This window comes from Gymnoscopelus braueri (assembly GCF_963280865.1).
Source record: "Gymnoscopelus braueri genome assembly, chromosome: 9".
NCBI lineage: Eukaryota > Metazoa > Chordata > Actinopteri > Myctophiformes > Myctophidae > Gymnoscopelus > Gymnoscopelus braueri.
The window spans coordinates 41599202-41625135 of record NC_137610.1 but is presented as its reverse complement, the minus strand read 5'-3'; the positions used below and the strand labels follow the sequence as shown (position 1 = coordinate 41625135).

Sequence of the window (25934 nt, the reverse complement as noted above, 5' to 3'; positions counted from 1 at the left end):
TAAATGCTTTTCAGAAATAATGTAAAGTAGTCTACATGATTTGATTTTGCAATTGTAGTAATATTAGGCCTTAAATGACATTTAAAATGTTATAAAATGAAATGTATTTGGCCCACCATTTATAAAATAAATACAAAATAAAATGTAAAATATGAAATATTGAAAAAAAAATGGCATAGGTCGGTTGCATAGAGTTAAAAGGTCGATTGGAGAAAATCAAGGAAGGTAGATAAATGGCTGGGGATGCAAATTTTGAAGCACTTCCGTATGACGACGCTTTAGTGGTGACATCACTGACGAATCCTTGGTATGTTGTGTGACATAACTGATGTTGTCCTGTTGAACGTAACGTTTCACGGTACACCGGAAGTTGTGACATCTAAAAAGTAAACATTAACCTTGGAAGCTCGCTGTATTCGTCATGCGTCTCAACCAAGTGATTAAACGATACATCTGTGAGATAATATTGTCCAATTGAGCCTGTATTTGATTCTGAAGAGAAGAAAACGGACCAAAGTCCATTCAGAGGTCATCTAACTAAACTTTACGAACTGTTTCAGCTACTAGAACTAGATCGTAGTTGTGTTACTGAATCAAAGTCTTCAAAGTATTAGACCTAAATTTGCCACAAACTCCTTTTTGCATGTTATTTGCGATTAATTCGATTTTTACAATGAAAGGTTTTACTGTAGTTTCGTTTGATGCTGCCTAAAGGTCTGCAGACAGTGTGTAAAGTAGCTAAGTATATGTACTCAAGTACTGTACTTACAATTTTGAGGTATTTTTACTTTACTGGAGTACTATTTCCAATTTTCAGTACTTTTACTTCTGGCACTACATCTCAGAGGCAATATTGTACTTTTACTCCACTACAATTATTTGAAAACTTAGTTACTAGTTACTTTTTAGATTTTGATTATTACAAAACATACATCAACCACTTCATACATTTTTGCCATTTGAAAATAGCCGATCTACAAGCTCATAATGCCTCGCGATGCGACCCATTGTGAGCTTGTAGATCTGCTATTTTCAAAATGTATACATTTTATACATTTGCAAACTTGTGAAATGGGACATATTCTGCATATTGACTACTTTTACTTTAGGTACATTTTTGATAATACTTTTGTACTTTTACTTAATTGTAACAGAGTATTTCTACAATGTGGTATTGGTACTTTTACTTAAGTACAAAATGTGAGTACTTCTTCCACCACTGCTAATATATTATATGACTGATTGTTGTGTTCCAGTAGACGGACCTCGATCCTCTGTAAGCATGTCCAACCCGCTCAGAGGTGAAGTTGTCAAACTCTATAAAACTGTAAGTTTGTGTCAGATTATGGCTCATACTTAATTTATGTGAAAATGTCACGAATCAGATGGAGTACATTATATACATACCAGTACAATTTATAGAAGACCTGCCTGGTATGGAATGGGAATACAGACTAAACACCACATATTGTAATGACATTATGCTCTTTAAAATGGACGTGCATGTGAGTGGCCACCATTCTGCTACTGTTACTTGACTGTGTTTTGTTTGTATTGAAAAAGTGAGTAAAATAGTTTGTATTATACACACAGTATATACTTGTACAGGAGAGAGAGTATAATACTTTTCTTTCTGTTTTTAAAAGGATCCCTGGCTAATAAGTGTTATAAGCCTTAATACATTATAATTGCCCTCTATAACTAAAATTCAAAACTAAAAACACCTTATTTCATCATTTCATTTATTTTAGAAATAATGCATCTTTTACTAATGGGGGACAACGCCTGTTGCAATTTGATATAATTTGTCCATGTGTGGTCCAGCCCTATGGAATGTATAGTATGTATGTATAGTGTATAGTATTTGTTGTTTTGATGCTCATATTGACCTTAGAAAGTATTAAGTTGTTTTTATTAGCACATGCATTTTAATTTTAGTTATAGAGGGCAATTATAATGTATTAAGGCATGTAAGGCGTATTAGCCAGGGATCCTTTTAACACAAAGCCATTTATTCCTGGAACTGAACCTGATCTTTATGTCTTTCTCTCTTACCCATTTGTCTTTCTGTGTAACCTGTCGTGTGTGTGTGCGCATGTGTGTGCGTACTGTGTAGCTGTTCTACCTGGGCAGGGAGTACCCTAAAGGAGCAGATTACTTCAGAGAGCGCCTGAGAGCAGCGTTTCTCAAAAACAAAGATGAGAGGAGCCCAGAACAGATCAGACAGATGATCGCCCGTGGAGAGTTTGTCGTCAAAGAGATCGAGGCTCTGTACTACCTGAGGAAGTACAGAGCCATGAAAAAACGCTACTATGATGAGGAGCAGTGACACAGTCCTGTTCTCCATGTTTCCATCCTAGTGTTTTTATGTGAATTGTAGAATAGCCAGTCTAGAAGGCTAAATACTTGATTTGGGAGTAAAAATGACAGACAAATGTGTTGTCACAAAGTGAGACAAACTGAATACAAACAGAAAATGAAAAAACGAGGTGGAGGGGTGTGTTCATGTTTGGAGAGCGGCGACATTGCTGACTTGGTGCAAATCGCATAGCAACCAACATTTTCTGCCCAACCCTGCTAACTGACTCAAGCCATCAGATAAACACCTGGACTGTAAATGATAATAAATGTCTCTTGGCAAGACACTGAGTCTTATTGGCCTTCAGTCAAATCTAACCACTCTCCTCTACTGTCTCCCTCTCAGCCTTCCTGTTGTTTGTCTCTCCTACACTGTCTCTCTCTCTACTTTCCGACTGTCTGACTCTCCCTCCGATTTCTAAATAGTGTCAATGATGAACAAATTATAAGTAGAGTGGATTATCTGTATTATGTTAAAGCAATATAATTCTACTTTTAATACTGTTTAATATAGTAATGTAATGTACATTATTATCTATGCTGCTATCCACAGTCTACAGATTGTGATAAGATATGGGAGATTAGTTTTTTTAATTGATAAATGTGTTCCTTTATCTTAAATCAATTTTAAAATAAAAAAATATATAAAAAATGTTGGGGGTCTAGTGGTGAATTGATCCTTCAAACAGCAGAGCTGACAGTCATTAGATTTGGACGCAGCTCTGGAAAAGGAACAGAGTTAAAATAATATTCTTCAGGCATTTTCTTTTAATGGCGTTTCTGCTTAATTTTTTGCTTCATCTTTAAAGGGCAAGACCACTTTGGTAGAGGTTTGGGTTGTGTAGTTACCTTGCCATGATGTAACTCCAAAGGTGGGCAAGAAATAAAAAATAATTGCTCCATTGATTAGAAATTGATAATTCAAAATATGCTCCCCATTGACTTATATTGTACGGTAAAACAGCTCTCAAAGTCACTCTTTTAGTCCATAAACAAACGCAAACAAAGTTGATTCAGACGATATAGAACATCACCAAACCCAGTACTGTTTTTTTAAAAAATAGAAATGTCAACTTCCTGTTGATTTTGCATTTTTAATAAGTAGAAAACCTGGACTGGATCCGCGGATCCGGATCCAGATCCAGATCTTCAAATAGTAAAATCAACAGGAAGTTGACATTTTTATTAAAAAAACAAACAGTACTGGGTTTGGTGATGCTCTATATTGTCTGAATCAGCTATGTTTGGGTTCATTTATGGGCTAAAAGAGTGACTTTTAGAGCTGTTTTACCGTACAATGTAAGTAAATGAGGAGCATATTTTGAATTATTTTCTTGCCCACCTTTGGAGTTACATCATGGCAAGGTAATTACACAACCCAAACCTCTACCAAAGCGGTCTTACCCTTTAAGATTGACTGGTCGCGGACCTGGTTAGTTGATGCAGATAACTGGTTGATCTAGGAGTCGACAAATTGCAGCTTTACTGCTGAGTGTACAAGACAATAGAGATACCCTGAAGGCTGTGTGGGCTGCTACATGTGGGTTAAGCTAGTCTTTAATACATTTCATTATGAAATGGCTACATCAATAAGGGCTTTTTTCACCAGAAGAGTGCCTTGTTTTTTTTCCTTTCTTGCACAATAGAGACAATACAATGTTGGATTTTTTACATCTAAATGTGACGATAAAACATGCCATTGAAGAACAAAAGGGCATTAACGTCAGACTGGATGCCGTGAAGAAACTATACAGTATCTACTCGTGTTACAAAAATACCTCATATTGTACTTTTAACGCCCATATTTCATATATTATTATGGTACTGTACTCTTTGACAGTGCTGTGTTCAAGACTGAAACGGTTTAATTATTTCTACTGCACTCTAGTCTCGGACACATTACCTGACAGGACGACTCCGCTGACCTTCTGCTTCATGTTCAATTCAGATTAGGGATTAAGAGAGATTTCACTGAGGGACAAAGGCCAAGTATGGAGTACAAATGCCTTAATCTAATCCAGACTACAGACAAATGTAATTTGAGACAAAAAATCTTATTCCTGGCTCATTCAGTCTTGGTTTTTACACAACTCTATATTAACATGACATAGTTTTTAAAGAGAGTAGTCTGTTTCCCTTAATATTAGCCTGTAGACAGATAATAGGGAAAGCCATTATAAACTGCTCAAAAAAATAAAGGGAACACTTTGATCCCTTAATTCTTTTGAGCAGTTTTCGTTAGCATTGTGTACACAGTTCATGAAAAAACTCAAAAGAACTAAGGGATCAAAGTGTTCCCTTTATTTTTTTGAGCAGTTTACTTAGCCTTTTGTTCAGAATAGAGAGTATGCACATGCATCACTTTTCCACCGGGACACACCCCCCTCATCTAGATTGAGTGAAGTGCTCATTGGAAATCACTCAACAATCCTGCGTACCATCCGTTTCTAAATTGCACATAATGCAGGAGGCAGCAGGATGTTGCGTTTTTGAAAACGAGCGCTTCCAAACTCTGACACTTAGAAAAATAATCGCCTGCACGGAATTTATTGACAGAAAGTAACTCATAACATGTCTCTACGGTGGATTTTTAAGAAACAAACTTTGCAAATAGAAAGAGGCTAATTCAAGCTTTCCGTACAGCTGCCATGTTGGTGAGTTTAACGTTGTTTAATACAATCAGGACTTTTCTGTTTGGATGAATGGGCTGTCGAGGCCAGAAAGTATTTCTTTGCCACTCAGTAGGCGTTCCCGCATAACTTCCGGGTACGATGATGTCACGCGCATAGCCTCTATAGAGACAGTGGAGAGGGAGACAGCGTAGGACACACAGTAGGAAAGCTGAGAGGGAGACAGCGTAGGACACACAGTAGGAAAGCTGAGGGGGACGGTGTAGAAGAGACACAGTAGGAAAGCTGAGAGGGGGACAGTGTAGAAGAGACAGACAGTAGGAAAGCTGAGGGGGACGGTGTAGAAGAGACACAGTAGGAAAGCTGAGAGGAGGACAGTGCAGAAGAGACAGACAGTAGGAAAGATGAGAGGGGGACTGTAGGGGAGACAGACAGTAGGAAAGATGAGAGGGAGACAGACTACTGAGAGGGAGACATGAGAGAATGCACTGATAGGAATTGATCTATGCTGCGTTCACACTGGCAGATACAAAAGATACAAAGCGCTACACAGCATATTTGTAGCTTTGTATCTGAAGTTGAAACCAGCTCAACGTTGTTGTAGCTTTTGTAGCAGCTACTAACGTTGGATGTATCTTCATGCCGCTGGCTTCCATTGAAAAATAATGGTAGCCTGTATCTTTGTATCTGCCAGTGTGAACGCAGCATAACACTAGGTACATGACTGCACCATCATCAGGTAGACTTGGTTTTTCAAAAAATAACTCAGACCTGAACTGTGACTTTCAGTCACTGGCCTGAATAGTTAATACAGTAAGAGAATAAGTGAATAAACGTACAGAAATGTCTGTAATTTCATTAGGAAACAAGCTCTTTAATAGAACACGAGTCATTCATCAGAAATGAACAAACTATTTTCTATAGACAGTCAGACACAAGAAATGATGTGAAAATCTTTGGGTTCATTTCTTCCCATACAGAAGCTGTTATGAAAAATGAAAAATAAAATAAAACACACAGCTGTCTGTCATCAGTCTGACACACAGGATGGCACATCACCCCCCCCCCCCCCTCCAAAAAAAAAAGGCAGAAATCCTCTAATCAGGTTAGACCTCCAACCATCTGCTTTTAAAAATACTGAAGAACATGCTGTCCTACAGAGACAGAACACCAACTGTCTGTTCTAGAGAGCAGCTACTGTTGATATAGGTATGGTTTAAATTAGGCATATACTATATACTGTGTACTAACAATATACATGCCAGGGCTGGAGATAACCTGAAGTTAGTCTATTCAGTAAAGCCTAACTTGTACTCTGTCACACAACACTGTCGCTGGTCTGATTCTTAAAGCTAACAACGCAATGTGTTATCAGGTTATTTTCGACAAACGACACGGTTTAAGGTGCCGTTTTGTCTCTATAGGACAGACAGTTGGTGCTGTGTCTCTGTATGATGTGAGCTTAAAGCAAATGTGCTGACGGTCATCGTCCTTCATGATCGAAATGGACATCATGGGAACATAATTATAGCCAGATTTCATTTTGTCAAAACATTCATGCTTTTCAGAGCACTACCATACAGGTAGAGATAAGAATATGATTAGTTTTTGTCTTGATTATTGATTAAACCAGTCTCGAAGGCTAAATACTTACTTAAGGATTTGGGAGTAAAAATGACAGACAACTTTGTTGTAACAAAGTGAGATCTGGCATTAAGTCACAGGCACATGTTAAACCAGCAAATGTTTATTTTTATAAAACAAATTTAAACTCACACACCTAGCTTTGCAGACGAGTATTCACAATATACCTTTATAAAGCATACCCTTTTAAATAAACTTCTTTTTTTCTCTCAAAATATTCTGAAATAAAATTTCCTATTAAAAGTACGATAATGTTGTCCAGCAAGTTCTTCTCTGTGTGTATTTGGTCTGTGTTGACAGTATCCTTTATTAATACAACTGCTGCTGCGCTTAGCGTGATAAATAAATAACCTGTGAAATGTCACAGGTTAGAGAAACACACATAGGGTACATGGAAGACAATGAGGCTGGCTGTGTTCTTAAAGGTGGTGTGATGTTTTTCTTTTAAATTTGTTGAAGTTAAAGCTCTATATTCCAATACAAATCACTGCTACAGTGTTTGTTAAGTAACAGGGGTCTCCTGTCTCTCTAGCTCTACAGGGTTCACTTTTACAGCCCCAACAATTCTCGTTTGTTTCATCACTTCCAATTTAACTTTTTTATCCTGTATCTGGTATTAGTTCTCGCTTCTCCCGATTGGATAAATTGGTATCCTGACCTGAAAATGTATTTTCTGTTTACTAAAGTACTGGAGACTGGGAGAAATTGAAAAAAACACTCTATACACTATAGCAATTATTGCTACAGAGTATATAGAGCTATTCAACACTTATTTTAACAAATAAATATCACACCACCTTCAACATTATACCTCTCCTTTCTGTCTGTCTCTCACACAAACCTCACACATCCCGTTTTCTCTCACACGCGTGCACATGCACACACTCAAACACAGCCTTCACAATTCCTGAACTGTGCCACATATGATCGTCTCAGACAAAGAGAGATGAGGTAAAAAAGGACCAGGTGACTAACGTCCCGTCATAAAGCTGTAAGCTGGGACAATCAGGAACCAGCAGACACAGCGCCCACTCTGACTATTCTCTGAGCCTCCACTCATCTTCTATTACTACTAAAGGCTCTGTGGCATGCTCAGAGAAGTACGCTTTGTAGGACACAAAGACAAAACAGCAGTGACTAGTATTTTTTGTGACACTGCTGGCCGAGTCTTCTTTAGTGTTTTACACTTTATAACCTCGCCCTGGGGTGAGTCCTCACGCGGTGACTCTAAGGTCCTCCTAGGTTGACCCTGGGGTGAATTAGTTTCCATCAAGTTCCACCCGGTTTCTATTCACAGTCATTTAAATCTCATTCCCCAGCAGGTCAACTCAAACCGGATATGAAGAAGTTTGTTTCACATTTACGTGCTTTCCAACCTGGGTTCAACAGACATGCAGCTTCTTCAAATTTAGTTTTCAGATATAATACGCCTTGGTGTGTCTTGGGGTGTTGCCATAGAGATAAAACTATAACGACATGGTTCCAGTAAGGGGGAAAAAAACGAACATTTCCAGAGTTACTAATGATGTCACACCTCTGTCATTCTCATTCAGCTGTGTGAAGAGTAAACTAGCAGGTTACTTTTCACAGAGTGAAACTGACAAGGATGCAAACACCCCCCTCCCCTTAAAAACAATATCTTGTAGATTTTAAAAGTCAACAGTCAGGACTTAGGTTTGGAATTTAATTTAATATCATTTAAAAACTGAAAAACAATACTTTTGGCGTGACATGATACAAACTTTGAGGACATTACTCTCAAGTTTTACTAATCAGACAGTCACTGCTGAGGGACAACGTAGTATTTCTCTGTTAAGGTTGGAGAGACGAAGACGGACAGGACGGCTGACTGAGGCTGCTGGTACTCAGCAATTCATACTTAAAAAGATATAAATGCTAAATATGTTCAAAAACTGTTCAATTGATCACCCACCACCATCAGCACCGTTTTTATTTGTTAGAAAAATTAAAAATAAAACAAGAAATCTTCTCTTTTTTTAAAAGAACGATGATGTAAGTTTATCATTGTTTTCTTTAGGAGTCTTAGTATTCTCCGATCCTGGCTGGGAGTGGAGTTTTTTTAAGAGGTGCGTTTTGTGTGTGTGTGTGTGTGTGTGTTGGGGGTTACATGTTTCAGTGGAACTCGACGAACTCCTCCAGGGTTTTGGGGATCTGGTCTCGGTAGGTGATGTGGTGTCTGCGGACGGCGCGTGCCGCCAGGCACTTGAGGCTCATCTTCATCTGCGTCTTCAGCAGGATCTCCGAGACCCCCGTGGTGCTCTTGTCCAGCGGCGTCTTGCTCTGCTTGTTGGCCATGTCCGTGTGCGCGCCGGCCTCCACCAGGCTGATGATGATGGCATGCAGTGTCAGGAAGTCGCTGATAGGCCGGTTGTACTGGACGATGACATGTAGCGGGCTGTTGCCATCGCTGTCAACGGCGTTGACCTGTGCACCGCAGTCCAGCAGGAGCTTGGTGACCGGCGCATTGGGGAAGCTGCACACGTCGTTGGTGTGGAAGTCGTCCACGGGCGTGGATGAGCTGGTCGCCAGGTGGAGCAGGGAGGAGCCTTGGCGGGAGCGTGGGTCGAGGCGGACCAGGTCGTAGATCTGCTTGTTGAGGCGTGCGCGCTCCTCCTCGCCGCAGGATGTCTTGGTGGAGATGCAGGCCAGGTAGAGGAAGGTGAATATGTTGGACTCATAGTTGTCCAGGGCCTGTGGGAGTTCGGCCTCTGGAGCAGACTCCACCCGCTCCATGCTGCGTTGAATCTCCAGGACGCTGCAGCCCAGAACTTGCTCCACAGCCGAGGCCGGGACCGGTTCCTTCAGGTGGACCATCTGGGAGAAGACCTGGAGACACATCATTTGACTTCAGCGATCTTTATATTTTCTTAGATAATGCAGCTGCACAGTGCACAGTCCTAAGTACATTAAATGAATAGTTCAGTAGGCTACTGGTTAGCTGGATTCTCTGTATAGTGGCAATTTCAAAATGCTTTTCAACTATTTTACCTATTTGCCAAGAACCTTGGCATGTGCGATCCAATGAGGATATTGTGAGGCAGATATTACTGGACTGCTTTAATTTTCGATCACTAATTAACCAAAACATGTAATTTTGGTCATTTCAGATATAAAGTGTCATGAGTGTCAATATGCTGTGTGGTTCCCACATCCATCATGGAAGCAGGATGTGTCTTACCTTAAAGAAGCTCATAGCTGCCATCTTTCAAATAGGCTCTTTGGCTATGGGAACTATTGTATGTATCTCTATACTCTTGATTCCTTGCTGTCCTTTCATTGTGGAATGCAACTAGCTTTCATTTCCAGCGTCAGCGTCAAATAACACAAATGTGGCCGTCAACGGCTGGTCGCAACCAGCACTGCATGAGGAAATGTACTGACGCGAGTTCCACGCTGTTTAGGGCCGTTCACACTGAGCACTATAAAAATATAGTTTTAAAAATGTTCTAAGTCAAGTGGATGGCAGAGTTCACACCAACTATACATAAAAATACAATGGTGAAGGATATAGTTATAGTTATCGTTATAGTGCTCAGTGTGAATGGCGCTAAAATAATATGATTTGACGACTGCGATGCCCAGCCCAGAAGCAGTGCATGCTATTTGACAATTATAACAGCTGATGCAGACAGAGTGCAACGGGGTCAAATATACAAGATCCCGATCACTTTGAAAATGAATATGCTTTGATGGGTTTCCATTTTGGAGGCTGGACATCGCTATCGTAAGTCTGTAAAAAGTGCACTAATATAGCGGCAGGTCTGTTTAAAGTAATGTTGCACGGTATTGACATAAAACTAAACCAGGTATCGGCCTACTCAGGGAGCACGCAAGTTGGGAACTATGTAAATCGGGAAGTTGGGAATGCATGCCCCACCCGGTTAAGCAATACCCATTGTACCTGCTGTCAGATTTCTTTCTGTATCCATTCTAAGAGTACCCTGTGCGGTAGCCAGTATCCACTAGTCTACCATACAACCAATCGATTAAATGTAAAGATACGGGGAACGCTAACGTCGTGTTGTGACATTCATGAGCATATGCGAATGGTGTTGTACACGCTACAACTATTTGTGCAGTGGCACAAATGTATTACGTGATGCAAAGTTCGGCCAATTCGTGAAGCCGATGGGTCCGGTTTGCCAATCAGGGAAGACAATGCCTACACGTCGGAATGCACAGAATCTCTCTGTGTGTGTGCATAACTCAAAGACCGTGTGCCAATCAACGTAAAACTTGTCAGGTATCACTGAGGACCCAATGGTGTGATGTACGGAGTGGGAAGTCAGTCAGACTGGCGATAGTCCAGAACCGAAAATCCAAAAGTCTATCCGCCTGTCTGCTTTTATGTCCATATATGGAGATCTCTGTATCTGTCTGACTGTCTATGTTGCTATTATGCCCATATATGGAGGATACTGATGATGTAATCGATATAATGTCATAGTACTGACGTCATAGATTGGCTTGGACAACAGCTACAATGGGTATTGCATAACCGGAGGGGAAGCTTTCCCAATGGGAATCGTTTCCGACGGACATCAGCCTAGTTCAATACAATATCAAATCTGACTAAATGTTGCGTTTGAGTCAAAACCCATACACACAAACTTGTTCCAATGTCATCATTAAAACAACCTCCAGAAGACACTTTTTAAATGTAACATGTACCTGAGCAAATCTCAGCAGGTCCTTGTGTGTGTTGCGATTTCCTCTCTGCCTGAGGCGAAGTGCATGTAGCCACAGTTTGATGCACTGTTCAAACTCCATGTTGTCTGCATACACGGCCCCGCGGTAGATGATGGGGTGCGACACGTCCACGTTATCTGAGCCCAAAATTCTCTCCCGGACCATCAGTCCCTCCATGTGGAGTGCGTCGCGATCCGCCCTTATGGTCTCTAACTCGCGGGGCGTGCGGCACTCGCACCGTCCCCCATATGCCTCGATGGGAGGCAGGGGTTCTTTGGGGATGACGTTGTCTGCGCTGCGGTGGCGCTCCAGCATGGCCAGGTACAGGTAGTGGTAGGTCTTCAGGATGTCGTAGTTCTCCCTGTCGTTGGCAAAGGAGGCCCCCAGAAGCTCCAATGCCTCGATACGACTCAAAGGGTCACAGTCAGCGTGAGCCAGGAGTAACTCCACCACATCTGCTTTACAGCTCTCTGCTGCCACCTGGACACCAGGAGAGGAAGAGAAAGGAAGGGATGGCAGAGGAGATGAAGACAAGAGATAAAGTAACATTCCTAAATCTTTGTTGCAAAAAGCAATGCTGCCAATTTAGTAGACAATATACCAAATACTCTGTTATGTGTGGGACCGACTCTAGTAGATGTACAATAATATAACTAAAATGTCATAATAAAAAATAACAACCTTGAGTGGGGTCATGCCATGTCCATTGACCACCATTGCAGCCTCATAGCGAACCAGCTCCTTGACAATGTCTAGGTGTCCTGCCTCGGCAGCAAAGTGCAGCGCAGTGGCTCCACAGTGGGCCTTGGCATTGGGGTCAGCTCCTCGTTCCAGCAGGAAGCTCACCACCTCGGTGTGGCCCTTGTAGGCTGCGATCATGAGACAGGTGTTGTTGTACTTGTTGGTGATGCCGATGTCCGCCAGGTGCTCCACCAGGTAGTGCACGATGTCCAGGCGCCCGTCGAAGCAGGCGGCGCGCAGAGGGGTGGAGTTGGTGATGGTGGTGTGATTGACATTGGCGCTGTGACTGACGAGCATGCGCACCACCTCAAAGTGCCCCGCCCCTGCCGCGCACCACAGGGCCGTGGCCCCGTCAATCACATATCTAGAGGGACAGGAAGTTAAGTCACAATCGTGATTTAAAAGTGTAAAGTCAAGTCTAGGCACACTCTTATTATCCAGAGTGACAAGTGCAGCACAACCAGATTTACTTTGCAGACGTTATACACAACCCGTATCAAAAAGTGCTGATACATCAAATTCATAGACCTCAGGCATTATAGTCTACTACTGCCATAATATATGCTCTGCATTGCGCTGTTTGCCCTGTATGCCTATGCAGGATGCACCTTGTCAATAGCCTAATTATTAGACTATTAACAACCTGCAACCTGCATAGGCATTATGATATTAGACTCTAATATCTAGCGTTAAAAGGTAGTTTTTTATGGTGGGTTATTTTCACAGAACCAGACAAATCCATGAATGGACCCCCTATGTAGCACTAGCTGCACATCTATCCTCTATTTTTCATGACACTGCCAAAATGTGAACATCGTGTGAGAGAGTGAGACTAACCCGTCGAATCTGACCGTGCCAGTCTGCTCCGTGTCCACCTTGTAGTGGTCCAGCAGCAGCCGGACCACCTTGTCGTGTCCGTTCCTGGCCGCGATGATGAGAGGGGTGGACCTCTGCCCCGCCAGGTGGGTGACATAGGCGAGCAGATACTTGGTCTCGGCCTGGGAGTGGTTGAGGAGGAGCGCGGCCAGGGTCAGGACCCTGCCCTCGCTGGCCGCCTTGTACACGTACCCGGCCAGGGACTCCATGGCGCCGGTGGCCCTGATGATGCAGGTCGTAGCCGCCAGGACTTCCGCTTCTTCCTCAACAAGTGTCTCCTACTGTGTCCACAGCAATGCGACCCCCCGCCCATTAAAACACCGACACGGCACCCGCGCTCACATGAAAACACGGATGTTTGACCCTCATGGAGACACACACACAGGAGGGACGATATGCAGGTGGTCCTCGGGGTCGCACAGCTGAAGGCACTCCTTGTCGTTGACAGCTGGAGGAAGGCGCTCCTTGTCGACTTCTAAGTGCCGCTCACCACACGCCGCCGAACAGCTGAGCGAGCTAGCGGTTAGCTTCAAAAAAGCTAAAGGCTATAAGATCTAGTCAAATAAACAAGCCTTCCGGATTAAAATTAAACTTTGTGTGGAATTAGAAACACAAAAAGATCCTCGTCCTCTTTTGGTCACCCGTAAAACACAAAGATGAAAATACTTCTGTCTTACGTGGTTCAATTGACAAAAAGAAGTAGTGTTTTCAAAACAAATCCAACCCTCTGGTCGTTTCACCTTCGCTCTTTCCAGTGATTTGCCGGAAGTAATGGTTCAACCTCGAAGTATGTCCGGTCGGAACACTTTCCTACTCACACATGGTCCGCCCTCAAAGATCAGATTACTGTCAGGGTAGGAGGAGGACTGGGCTGTGTGGATTTCAAAATACACAGCTTGGTTTACAATATTTATACAGAATTATACAGGATATCATTTATCACTGACTAATGAAAAGCTGATGTACTGAAATTAAACAATCTGGCCCTGATAACTTATCGGGGCCAGATTGTTTATTTTCAGTACATCAACTTTTCAGTGATAAGGCTAGCAGGCTAGTTTGTGACATAGCTCTATTTAACACTGTACCCCCTCCAAGGCCTACATACTTTACCCACTTTACTGTTTTTATTATATTTAGACACTTGCTTTGGCAATGTAAACATATGTTTTCTCATGCCAAATTTGAATTGTGTGTGTGTGTGTGTGTGTGTGTGTGTGTGTGTGTGTGTGTGTGTGTGTGTGTGTGTGTGTGTGTGAGAGAGGGGGGGGAGGGGTGAAGACAAAACTTTGTTCAGCAGATGAGTGCTTATATTAATGCTGCTGGCTGTTTTTAGAAGTTCTTGTCAAACATGGATGACAATTGGCCTCCAAACATTATGTTTGGAGGACAATTAAAACATAGCAATGTTTGAAACACATCAAAATTCATGTCTGAGGAGTAGAGACAGTTGTGCACAAGGGAATCAAAACACCTCTCAACACGCTCCCATAAATGGCTCACAGAATAGCTGCATACAACCCAAGCAGAGGCACGCGTGTTCTAAGCCAATTTACTCCCAACAATTTGGGAAAATCCCAGCGGGACAATACACTTTCTTTCACTGGGGGAGTTCTTCATTGACAGTAATCTTAATCTATTAATTTAAAGCCTGTTCAAATGCTATTTACCAATTGTCTGAATAAATAAGGCTATGCACATGTTATAAACAACTTCATCCAGTATTAGTCATTGCCCTTCTTATCATCTGCCTATATTATTTATAGCCTATATCTAGGCTAATTATTATATTTAGCTTATATGTATTAATAACCTTATAATGTTGACCTGACCTCTGTATAGATTTTGATTAATAACTTACATACATTTTCAGTCAGGTTTTGTACCAGACTGCTTTCCTTTCTTTTGTTTCAGTTTTCTTTCCATCAGTTTCATTTACAAAAGAAAATCAAAACTCTAACAGTGTAACATTATATTTTATAAGTCCATCATTATGACCTCCTTTTTCCCCACCTAGATGAAGTATCAATTGGAACAGCTGGAATAATTCTATTCATTTGAAACCAGATTATAGCTGTACAATATAACACAGTAGAAAGGTTTATACAGATTATGGGTTTATCTCAACTGAACCTGACAGCTTCCCACTAGTAGAAAGACTCTTGCCTGCAATTTCTGACAGTGTGACTCTATCTTCTGAACTCAGCAAATGCTTCATTCTACTTTGCCATGTGGTTCAGTGACAACCCAACATTAAACTCTTAACACAGTACTGGAAATGTACAAGAACAAACAGGGCTCACATAGTACAACAGGACATTACGGAACATGCATTTTGTGTCGTCTTCAGAACCAGGACATCATGTTCTGCAGGAAGAGAAGTGAGAAGAGACAAGATTGGACATTATCATAAGTATTGACTTTGGATATTGTACACAATCTGTCAAGAGCTCTTTGGGAAACAGAGTTTGATAGAGTTGGAGATGATTCACAGATGACAACGTAGGTATTATCCAGTCCATCTGCTTGACCCTCACCAGTCACCTCTGACACTATCGTAGCTTGGAAATTATCCAGAATTTCCCTTCGTGAAAAGGTTTATCTTTTGGAATATTGTTAGTAGGCTTATGGACATTGTGAACGTGTAGCTATAGATTGTGGAAGTCAGAGGGAAACATGGAGTCATCAATCAGGAAGCGACATACCTCAGCGACCTTCATTTCCAGGTTTGACACATCTTGTTTGTTTCTTTAGGCCCATTTTACATGAATGTAGTGAAACTGATTTAAAAAAATGGCCTTAAACCGCTGTCTCGCCAAAAGTGTTCTACACAGAGCGTATACATACAATAAATAGCAGCTTTATTTAGTAGAATGTATGAATCGAAATTATAATAGTGGTGATGGATCATAATGACATCTTTATTAATGAATTCTATAGCTACAGTTTTTTTTAAGAGCTACAAGCTCAGCTCTACAAGCTCAGATCTACAAGCTCACAACACGTCACGTTGCGACACATTGTGAGCTTGTAGATCAGCTATTTTCATTGACAACATTCGGTGTAGAGGGAAAAAAGAAGTGGAACAAGTATAGAGCCCTAGGGGATACCGGTCAACCAGTTTGAGTGGTTAATTTGTTTTTCTGTGTTTTAAACATCACAGATCATTATGATGTTTAGACAACTATTATAGCACACTCATAAATATGGATTGAGACAAGATAAAGTACCTCTGCAGTTGGTTACTCTTGCTCTTTGTCGCTGTAGGACAATGTACTGAGAATTTGGGGAAGTGGTGATGGAAGGATGATCCTGAAACAGCAGCTGGTATTGTGGGGGCTTTTCCCTGATCACACCCTGAGATAGAAGTGTTGTATGTGAGGGACATGACATGAGTGAGATTCATTCATCTACTTGTTGTTGTCTCAATAAGGAGTGAAGGGGCAGCAAAAAGTGAATGTGTTTTATGGCATTTAGCTACCTTAAGTACCCCCACTAGACGTGACAGTCCTCAAGGAATAAGTAAGTACGTAAGTAAGTAATTTGACACAGCAGTGTCAAATAATAAATATGTAAAAGATTTAAACAATAAATCTTCATCTACGGCCAGCTGGGAGAATAACAGGGGACATTTTATGCTCATGTGAAATGCGCCCAAACCTTTCAGCTGTTGGGTCAGCCCAGGAGCCACTATTTCAAAGGATTGAAATAGTGCTTTAGTTTTTATTCTGGTCTGAGGAACAGCCAGGGAATCCTTGTCAAAAGACCTCAGTGACCTACTGTACTAGTATTAAGGACACCGGAGTAGGTCATTAATGTGTCCGGAGCCTGACCATGCAGAGCTCTATGCTGTATTTGAAATTAGCAATGCCATCAAGTTGATATATTCAGGAAAATTAAATATACCCCCCCCCCACCCCCCCACACACACACACACACACACACACACACACACACACACACACACACACACACACACACACACACACACACACACACACACACACACACACACACACACACACACACACACAACAAAAACAAACAAAAAACAAACTACTTGTTTTTTTAATTGCCCTGAGGCTGATAATGTGTGTGTATATGTTGTCAATGCAACCTGAAAGTAAAGTTAACACATACCTGGTAACCTGTCTGTCGCCTGTCTGTCGTTCTGATCCAGATCTAGGCCCAGGTCCAGGGAAGAAGACCATTCTCTGTTTAAACCTAATTTCCATCTGGACCTGTGGATCAGCTTCACCCTACAGAACTGGCTCCTGGATGTGGGCAGGTCCATTGTCACGGTATCTCAGTTCAAAACCTGACCTGACATAGAATGTGAATTGATGTGTTTATGGAAAGAGCATGGTTGGAGTGTGTATGGTAGTACTATAGGAGGGCATAGGAGAGATGCACAAGGATGGACTAACTTGTTATTTAGTTGTGGGATTGATATGATATACAGTACATCGGATGAATGGAGGACAGAATAAAGGCTAGAGAGGATGGACTACCATTGAGACCTATGTCGTCAATCTAACTCTATTTCCCAGTTCATTATCTGATCACACTAGATTATATAATTACAACTCAATATCCCTAAGGTTAGACAAACAGACAGAGATAGATGGATAGAGTTCTACTAACCATAATAACTCTTGTTATAGCTGTTGCTGCCAGTGGAATGGTTTCCTCTGAACAGACCCAGCCCTGCAGACTTTCTCCACATGGCTTACAACATCTCCACCCCCATCCTGCTGCTAAAGGTAACTCATCACACCTGACACACCATGGTCATGCTGGGCAGCTCCCACAGTGAATACTGAGAATCTCCCGGTGGCCAACAGAAGAACACTGTGGCCGTACTGGGTAGCAGGTTAATTAGGCAGACCATATTAATATTAATGTTTATTTGTAATAGATGTGTATATTCCACATTGATGTAATTTTATCCTACAATTAATTTACAAACCTTCCCGGAGAATGCTACTTCTCAAGCCCCTAAATGATGTTTTAGGCATTCTCCTTCACATTTTTATTGATTCTTTGTGTATCATCTTTAAATTCAGTTGTAAGTGAAAACAAACAAACAAACAAACAAACCTAGCTCTCAGGTGCTAAGTGTGATTAACTTCATGAGTGTGAAGTAGAAATATTGACTTGGGTCTAATTACCGTACATGTATATCCCAGCTGACAGAGCGAAGCCCCAAGACCCTCCCCCGTTCTGTCATCTACCTGTGCATCATTGCTGTTGTCATGGGGACCAGCATCCATCTGGTGGCTGACTCTATCACACATCACCTCCTCCTGGTTGGCTACCAGCTCCACCTGTCCATCAGGGAAAACCCAATAATGAAGAACCTCAAACCTGCTTCCCTGGTACAACCTGAGTTTCTTCACTTTAGTTTACATTTATTTTTTAGTGTAGTCTAGTTTAGGTATGTTTAGTTATACATGGTTCATTTCAATGTAATTATTACTTTTTAGGTTAGCTTATCTTGGTTTACTGTAAGGTTTAGTTTACTTTAATTTAATTTAAGGTACTTTTGCTTATTAGTGGCACATGAAGAGTCCCTCTATACTATTCTTTGCTGATAATATTGTGTTTTAACAGGTTGATTCCTTTGAGCTTCTGTACTTCTATGATGAGACTTTGGGTCATTTCATGTGGTAAGAAGTCAAACTATATTCCCCTGCATGTGAATCTAAATATTTTCTGCTGTAAGATCAGATAAAGTTAGAAGGAATTCATATTAACAGTGTACCTTTTAAAGGCTCAGAGAATCAGATGTTTTATTAAAGAAATGAACTCGATGAACAAGGTTCAAGGTTCAAGGTTCAACTTTATTGTCAACAATACCAATTACAAGTAAAATGCACAGGAACAGGGGTTGGTCGAGTGATAATCTTTTCTTTCTCTCTAGGTACATTCCTCTCTTCCTCATCCTTTTCCTCTATTTCTCGGGCTGTTTCCGTCCCAGGGAGGAGGAGCCAGTGATGCCCCAGGCTGGTTGGCTCCTTTTACTGCCCAATGCACTCTACTATTGGTAAGTCTTTTTTGTACCATTATTTAATCAGGGATAGATAACAAAGCTCCTAGAAACATAAAGTTTGTTCATTTATTAAAACTGAAGTCATAGCATTAGGGTAGTGATTTCCATGATGATGTCATCAGGGTTGCACTTGGTAAATTGTGCATCAGATTCACCCCTTCACACACCGATGATGCAGGCAAGCATGTTAGGCACCAACCTGCTCATTGGGAGCAGTTAGGGGTTCAGTGTCTTGGGACACTTCAACTCTATGCCAGGAGAAGCCGGGGATCGAACAATGCTGTTGGATCTAACCAGTTACCAAGCAGTCACTCTTCCACTGCCACCCCCGTCCACTTGGAGTCACCAGCTGAAAAACAATCCATGTGTGTGTGTGTGTGTGTGTGTGTGTGTGTGTGTGTGTGTGTGTGTGTGTGTGTGTGTGTGTGTGTGTGTGTGTGAGAGTGCTTGTGCGTGTGCGTGTGCGTGTGCGTGTGCGTGTGCGTGTGCGTGTGCGTGTGCGTGTGTGTGTGCGTGTGTGTGTGTGTGTGTGTGTGTGTGTGTGTGTGTGTGCGTGTGTGTGTGTGTGTGTGTGTGTGTGAGAGAGAGATCTCATCTTCAGCGTGGTAGAATAATTTATGAGGCAGTGTTTCCCTGACTGTGCTGAGTAATTACCTCTCAGATCTCCACAGACAAAAGACCCAGGCTGAGATAGAGATTTAAAACTCATATCAGGACAATAACACTGACTGCTTCACTGTCAGAGGAAGGACTTGTTTTCCTGAGCCCTTATTGTTATTGCATTATATGAATTCTATGATGTATTTCTTTCCAGTGTGTGAATCTATCATTTATATACTAGATTATTCTTACCATTCCACCTGTCTGTCTGTCTCGTGTCAGGTACCTGGTCACTGAAGGACAGGCCTTCATCCTCCTCATCTTCACTCTCTTTACCATGGTCGCCATGACCCTCCACCAGAAGAGAAAGGGACTTGTCAACGACAGCAACGGACTCTTCTTGCTCTACAGGTGTGTGTATGCATACGCACGCACGCAGGGAGGCTTAACGCACGCACGCACGCACGCACGCACGCACGCACGCACGCACGCACGCACGCACGCACGCACGCACGCACACACACACACACACACACACACACACACACACACTATTTTGTGTGGTTTTGATGTGTATTTTTTGTGTTTTGTGTGTAGTTTCTGTGTTTCTCTAGGCCTTGTGTGTGTGTGGGCGGTTTGTCTATGGAGCAACGCTGACCTCAGGAAGAAATACCCCGGGGTCATCTATGTGCCCCAGCCCTCCGTCTTCTACATGCTCTACCTTCACCCAAAAAGCTATCAATAACACACCCACTAACTCCACCCCAAAGAACTATCAACAACCCACTACAACCACCCTAAACCTACTCCATAACACCATTTTCCTCCCATCTTATTTGATCTTATCTTAAGAGAAAAGTGGCTTATTTTTCAGTGTTATATGTAGAAATGTAAGATTTACTTAAGTTTTGTTGTTTTATTTTTTTTAATATACATTTTATAGGCAAATACTTATCTAAACTATGTAACTACTTTAAATGTAATTATAAATTAGTCTGTGCAATTAGTCTCTGAATGTCTGTCTCATCTATGGCTGACTTGCTCTTATGTCTATAGATACTGTATGTCACAGCTGTACATACAGTATCTAACTTATCTCCTTGTCCTTTGTCTGTTTACATTACATTCTAGACAATTACTGTAACTGAAGACAAACAGATATGACCTGAATAAGAGATAAGAACATAGGAGGGAGGCTTAATTTAATTAGAGGCTAGAGTCTTTACAATTTTACTGAAGTCAGATAAATAAGCTAAAACCACTGATTACAAATATATAAACACCATTTACAGCCGCTGTCAGCAACCCCCCCCCCCCCCCACACACACACACACACTCAATAGTATAATCTGCTTATTGTTTATAATTAGAATCAGTTCAGTAAAATATTCAGCCAGTAAGTAAACAAGACGAGAGGCTTGCTTTATTGAAACCTACTGTATAGCCGCCTGCTGAAGGAATCAATGGGCAAGTTCAACAGTTCAGACATCAAACATTACACATGCGGTTTGGATGTCAGTAAAGGGAGATGGATGACACGGCACGGCACACCGCCTCCAGTCCCACTATCATCCTCATCTTACACACACCCCAGGACACCGTAACACCCGAAACACCTGATCAGATTCAGCAGCTTCAGTAGGAACAGAGCAGCTGACAAATTCATCTGACAAGACTTTAGCCCGCAAAGAAACCATGGTAAGTACACGTAGGACATATATTTTTTATTCTACAGTTTCCTCTTCTAACTTTTATTGAATATCTCTTCTCTGATAATTTTACTGTATTTTAGATACAGTAATTTCCGTACGTATATTTTATTGTTAAATAAAAATGCAACTTTAAACAAACTTAGTGTTTAACTAAATGTAATGACGTTGAAGTTGGCTTTACGTTGCTAGTCTGAAAACATATTTGACGTTTTTATGTTCCTATTTTTATCACAGGCAAAGTTCCTGACACAAGATCAGATCATTGGTAAGGTTGGGAAATGGATCACTGCTTTTGTGTTTGATGTTGGAAAGCTGTTACTCTACCGTAATTTCACAAAAGGATGAACAGAGTGATTTAATTGAGTTAATTGGTGCAGATGAATAGCATAGTAGAGTAGTGCTCCCCAACCATGGTCCTCTGAGAACCCTATTACGTGGATTGCTATTCTACCAATACTTTGGGGTTTTATCCTACCAGGACATTTAGAACAGATGGTTTTCTATCCTACCAGGATGGCTACTACTGCTCAAACAAAGTTAACTGCAAGTCTGATAAGGGACCAATTGTGCTTGGAGCACAGCCTGAGGGTGAATGTAGTTATCAACCTGATGAAACTAATACAACAACAACCCAGCAGTACCAGTTCCTGAGAACCAGGGTTGGGAACTGTCATTGTTGGTCTGTTTCACAACAGACTCGAGTTGAGAAGACAGACAGTAGAGTGTCTCACATGCCCTCCATCAGTGCCCTAACCCTGCATCAGTACAAAGCCTGTACTTGTTCCCATTGAATGGGGGGCACTCACTTGCTCTGGTGTACCTAACGAGCCTCACACACACACACACACACACACACACACACACACACACACACACACACACACACACACACACACACACACACACACACACACACACACACACACACACACACACACACACACACACACACACACACACACACACACGTACAACAAATATATAGAAGAAAATATACTTTGAGTGGCCAAAATACATGTAAAGTATATATTGAAAATGAAATTCCAGGGTCCCAGATATATTTTATGGTGCAATATATACTGTACTATATGTACACTATGTAAACAACATTTTTAAACATTTTGAATATATCTCCACCTGGATGTGTACAGCTGACAGATGATGTTTTGCAGAGTTTAAAGAATGTTTCTCGCTCTACGATAAAAAGCGATGTGGGAAGATTGATGCCAAGGAGCTGATTACAGTGATGCGCTGCTTGGGTTCAAGTCCCACCTCGTCCGAAGTGGACAGACACTTAATGATCCATAAGATAGGTACAGTACTCCTGTCTCTTCATCTCTCTGTTATGTTGTGTGTGTGTGTGTGTGTGTGTGTGTGTACCTACAGACACAAGATATGTACACCTGTCTGTCTGTCTGTCTGTCTGTCTGTCTGTCTGTCTGTCTGTCTGTTCATCATTCTATCTCTCTCCTACTCTCTTAAAGTTTTAATAATATTATATTATTATATTAATATAACACACCTGCAGTGGTTGGAAGTGGTAATAAGAATAATAATAACAATAATACATTTTGTTTGTTGATTGATTGAATTGATTGAACACTTTATTAACAGTTTGCAAAGACAAGCACAGGGAAGTAAAGTTCAATACAAGGTCTGTTGAGAGGATTTTAAACCCAAGAAAGCACTATGGCTTGTTTCCATTGGGGTCCTTTGTACTCAGCTCATCGAAACATTTAATGACAGACAAATATACACTACTATGCAAAAACATCAACAACAAACGGGTAGAAATCGAAAATATGTACAGTAAACGGCTTTGACTTTTTTTTTACAGGGTTTTGAAGGAGAGTAGGAATTCACACGTTTTTATAACTGTTGGTAGGGCATTCCACATTTTTGTGGCATAGCAGTAGAACTAATTTAATCTCTTGTTAGAGCCGAATCTGGGTTGAACGTGATTTGTGGAGCTCCCTCTGGTGTTGTGATTGTGGATGTCACTAACGTTTTTGAAGTAGTTTGACAGGCACATGGGAGTCTTTGTGGTGTAGTGTATCTTGTAGACCAGGCCCTTGCAAGTTGCTGTACTCTGTTCTCTACCTTGAGCCATCCCACCCTAGCAAAGTGAGCAGGGGTTAAATGAATTGTAGATGTATAACTTGTATAACTTTACATTTTAAGTACATGGCATAAAAAGTCAAGAAAATAGATTAAAGAAAATTAAAACAATGAACTGAAAAAACATTCAGATCAATGGTAAGAGACCCCCCTCCCCAACTACTAACTAAGAAAAAGTTTCAAGTTTCAAAACACAAAAAGGCATCAAGTCCATCTTCTAGGCAAATGCCTTGTTAAAAAGAAATGTTTTTAGTAGGGTAAACCATCTATAACATAGATGGTTGTGTGTCCCTGTGTGTGTGTCTGTGTCCCTGTGCGTGTGCGTGCGTGCGTGCGTGCGTGTGTGTGTGTGTGTGTGTGTGTGTGTGTGTGTGTGTGTTTGCGTGCGTGCGTGTTCAGATAGGAGTGGGGAGCTGGACTTCTCTACATTCCTCGGCATCATGTACAAACAGCACCAGCAGGAGTCACCAGAGCAGGAGATCCTGGATGCTCTGAACATGGCTGACAAGGAGCAGAAGGGTTACCTCCTTGCCTCAGAGATCCGTGCCAAGCTCACCTCTTTGGGGGAGAAACTCACACACGCGGAGGGTGAGGGCAGGGGATGGCGGTCAATATTAAGTAGAAATTTCACAAAATGTGTGTAGTTTGTAACATGATGCTATCCAGTGGGCTGTGGATTAGTTTGATTGACTGGTGTTTTGTCCTGTTTTCAGTGGATGACCTGTTGAAGATCGCTGGTGTTGGGCCTGACGGACGTTGCAACTGCGTGCAGTTTGCCAAGGCAGTGACCCGCCCAACTAGGAAGTTCTGATCCAGTTCTGAATCACCACAGTACTATCGGGAACACACACATTTAACATATTTATTTGCATTCACATTTAACAACAAATTCTTGAACACAAACAATAGTAGATGCAAAAACTTGGGAAACTCAAGTGTTTCAGGATACAGATCACGGATACAGGCAGCATCATCTCCTCCATATGTGGCAACTGCCAATTATCACAGACACTGAACAGAATTTTGCCAATGCCTTAAGCTCTTGGCTTGAACATTCCTGCAATCTGCAGGCCTCTCACAACAAATCGATGGACATTAACGAGGCTTCCAAATATGAACACACACACACGCACGCATGCACGCACACGCACGCACGCACGCACGCACGCACGCACGCACGCACGCACGCACGCACGCACGCACGCACGCACGCACGCGCACACACACACACACACACACACACACACACACACACACACACACACACACACACACACACACACACACACACACACACACACACACACTGAATCAAACTGCTGACTAACAGTGGCTGAGTAATGTGCTGAATGTCACGAGTTATAAGGTTTAGATTTTATCTGAACATAAACATACCCATTAATGTTACCACATGATATACTATTAAAAGATATACTATATACCACCCACTTGTCCCAACAACCCTTTTGGTGGGACAAGAACCGGAGATAAACCTTGAAGTAACTTTTCTACCTGGACAGTTCTATTTGTGTCGAACTAATACTGCAGTTATTTGTCTCTATTGGACAGACAGTTAAATTCATTATAATTGTAGTGAATTAATAGTGTAGTTACAACAAGACATTGAAAAGTAATTTAAAAAAGCAATCCCATTATACTGGTCTAATAATAAACCACATTGTTTTATGAGTACAGCATGTTATAAAACATACATCTGCTACATTAATTGTCAATCAACAATATGCCTTAATTGTATTCAAGGTAAATGTTGAGAAGCCATGATCAATGGCAAAGTAGTACAAGTGAAGATTGGCTGTACTGTTGATACTGTACCAAAAATGCCACTCCAATTCCAGCACTATAGTTCTGTCTGCCAACGTTGTGATGATTAAATTATGGGTGATGGTGTTATTATAATGTCTGTATTCCACTCCCTTGTATCAACCTGTTGTTGACGTAGATAAACCACTCACTGTATAAAAAAAAGATCAACCTGATTAACCAACTGCTTAGACAAATTGAGGAAGATAAATGACCAACCTGAATGATGCTCTCCCTCCCTCTTGTGGATATTTATGTGTATTACAATTGTCCCCTTGTTTTTTTTAGGACTTGTAAAGTTTAAATTTTGTTACATGCAGCAGTAACATATAGCATGACCAGTGCATTGAAATACTGTTATATAGTCCATGTACCAGACGAGATGTCGGTACCCGAAAGGTGGCAAAGGTTACTTATCATTTTTGAGAAGCTCTATGTCTGTAGATAACATTTTGGTATGATAACCCTTCCTGAGTCACAGCTAAATTGGTGTTATCAGCTGCTGCAGTTACCCTCCCCCATTGAAAAAAAGCCATTTTAGATGCAGGTGCATAGCTTGGCATTGGCTCCTGTTGAGTACATATTTCAATATTTTTAAGGGGACACTTTAAGCTTTCATTCAAGCCCTTTTTGTTTTGTAGGACAAGTACAGTGGTTACTGGAGCTCTTCAA

The 25934-nt window shown here is 41.4% G+C and overlaps 4 protein-coding genes across 8 annotated transcripts; 3 read left to right on the top strand and 1 right to left on the bottom strand.

The window, feature by feature from the left end:
* Positions 1-377: 377 nt before the first annotated feature.
* lyrm5b (LYR motif containing 5b) lies at positions 378-3159 on the top strand. Of its 5 annotated transcripts, none has more exons than XM_080438398.1 (3): positions 378-386; positions 1257-1327; positions 2117-3159. In XM_080438398.1, the coding sequence occupies exons 2-3, from the start codon at positions 1283-1285 to the stop codon at positions 2327-2329; spliced, it is 258 nt and encodes an 85-aa protein (XP_080294524.1). In that variant the 5' UTR covers positions 378-386; positions 1257-1282; the 3' UTR covers positions 2330-3159. The 5 variants fall into 5 exon arrangements, with proteins under 5 accessions (XP_080294524.1, XP_080294523.1, XP_080294522.1 ...); XM_080438397.1 differs by lacking the exon at positions 378-386 and adding an exon at positions 387-528 and having other exon boundaries at positions 1260-1327; XM_080438396.1 differs by lacking the exon at positions 378-386 and adding an exon at positions 388-528.
* Positions 3160-5838: 2679 nt separating this feature from the next.
* Positions 5839-13708, bottom strand: fem1b (fem-1 homolog b). The gene is made up of 4 exons (XM_080437154.1): positions 12921-13708; positions 12024-12447; positions 11325-11822; positions 5839-9479 (listed from the first exon to the last, which is right to left on the bottom strand). The coding sequence occupies exons 1-4, from the start codon at positions 13166-13168 to the stop codon at positions 8766-8768; spliced, it is 1884 nt and encodes a 627-aa protein (XP_080293280.1). The 5' UTR covers positions 13169-13708; the 3' UTR covers positions 5839-8765.
* Positions 13709-15287: 1579 nt separating this feature from the next.
* cln6b (CLN6 transmembrane ER protein b) lies at positions 15288-20356 on the top strand (the record flags this gene model as incomplete). The annotated part of the gene is made up of 8 exons (XM_080438177.1): positions 15288-15340; positions 17140-17260; positions 17624-17722; positions 18149-18337; positions 18573-18628; positions 18883-19005; positions 19894-20022; positions 20209-20356. 8 exons carry the CDS (start codon positions 15288-15290, stop codon positions 20354-20356), a joined length of 918 nt encoding a protein of 305 aa, XP_080294303.1.
* Positions 20357-21139: 783 nt separating this feature from the next.
* On the top strand, positions 21140-24252 carry LOC308092324 (calmodulin-like protein 4; the record flags this gene model as incomplete). The annotated part of the gene is made up of 5 exons (XM_080438176.1): positions 21140-21211; positions 21558-21588; positions 22496-22636; positions 23841-24029; positions 24155-24252. The coding sequence occupies 5 exons, from the start codon at positions 21140-21142 to the stop codon at positions 24250-24252; spliced, it is 531 nt and encodes a 176-aa protein (XP_080294302.1).
* Between the last annotated feature and the right edge of the window lie 1682 nt (positions 24253-25934).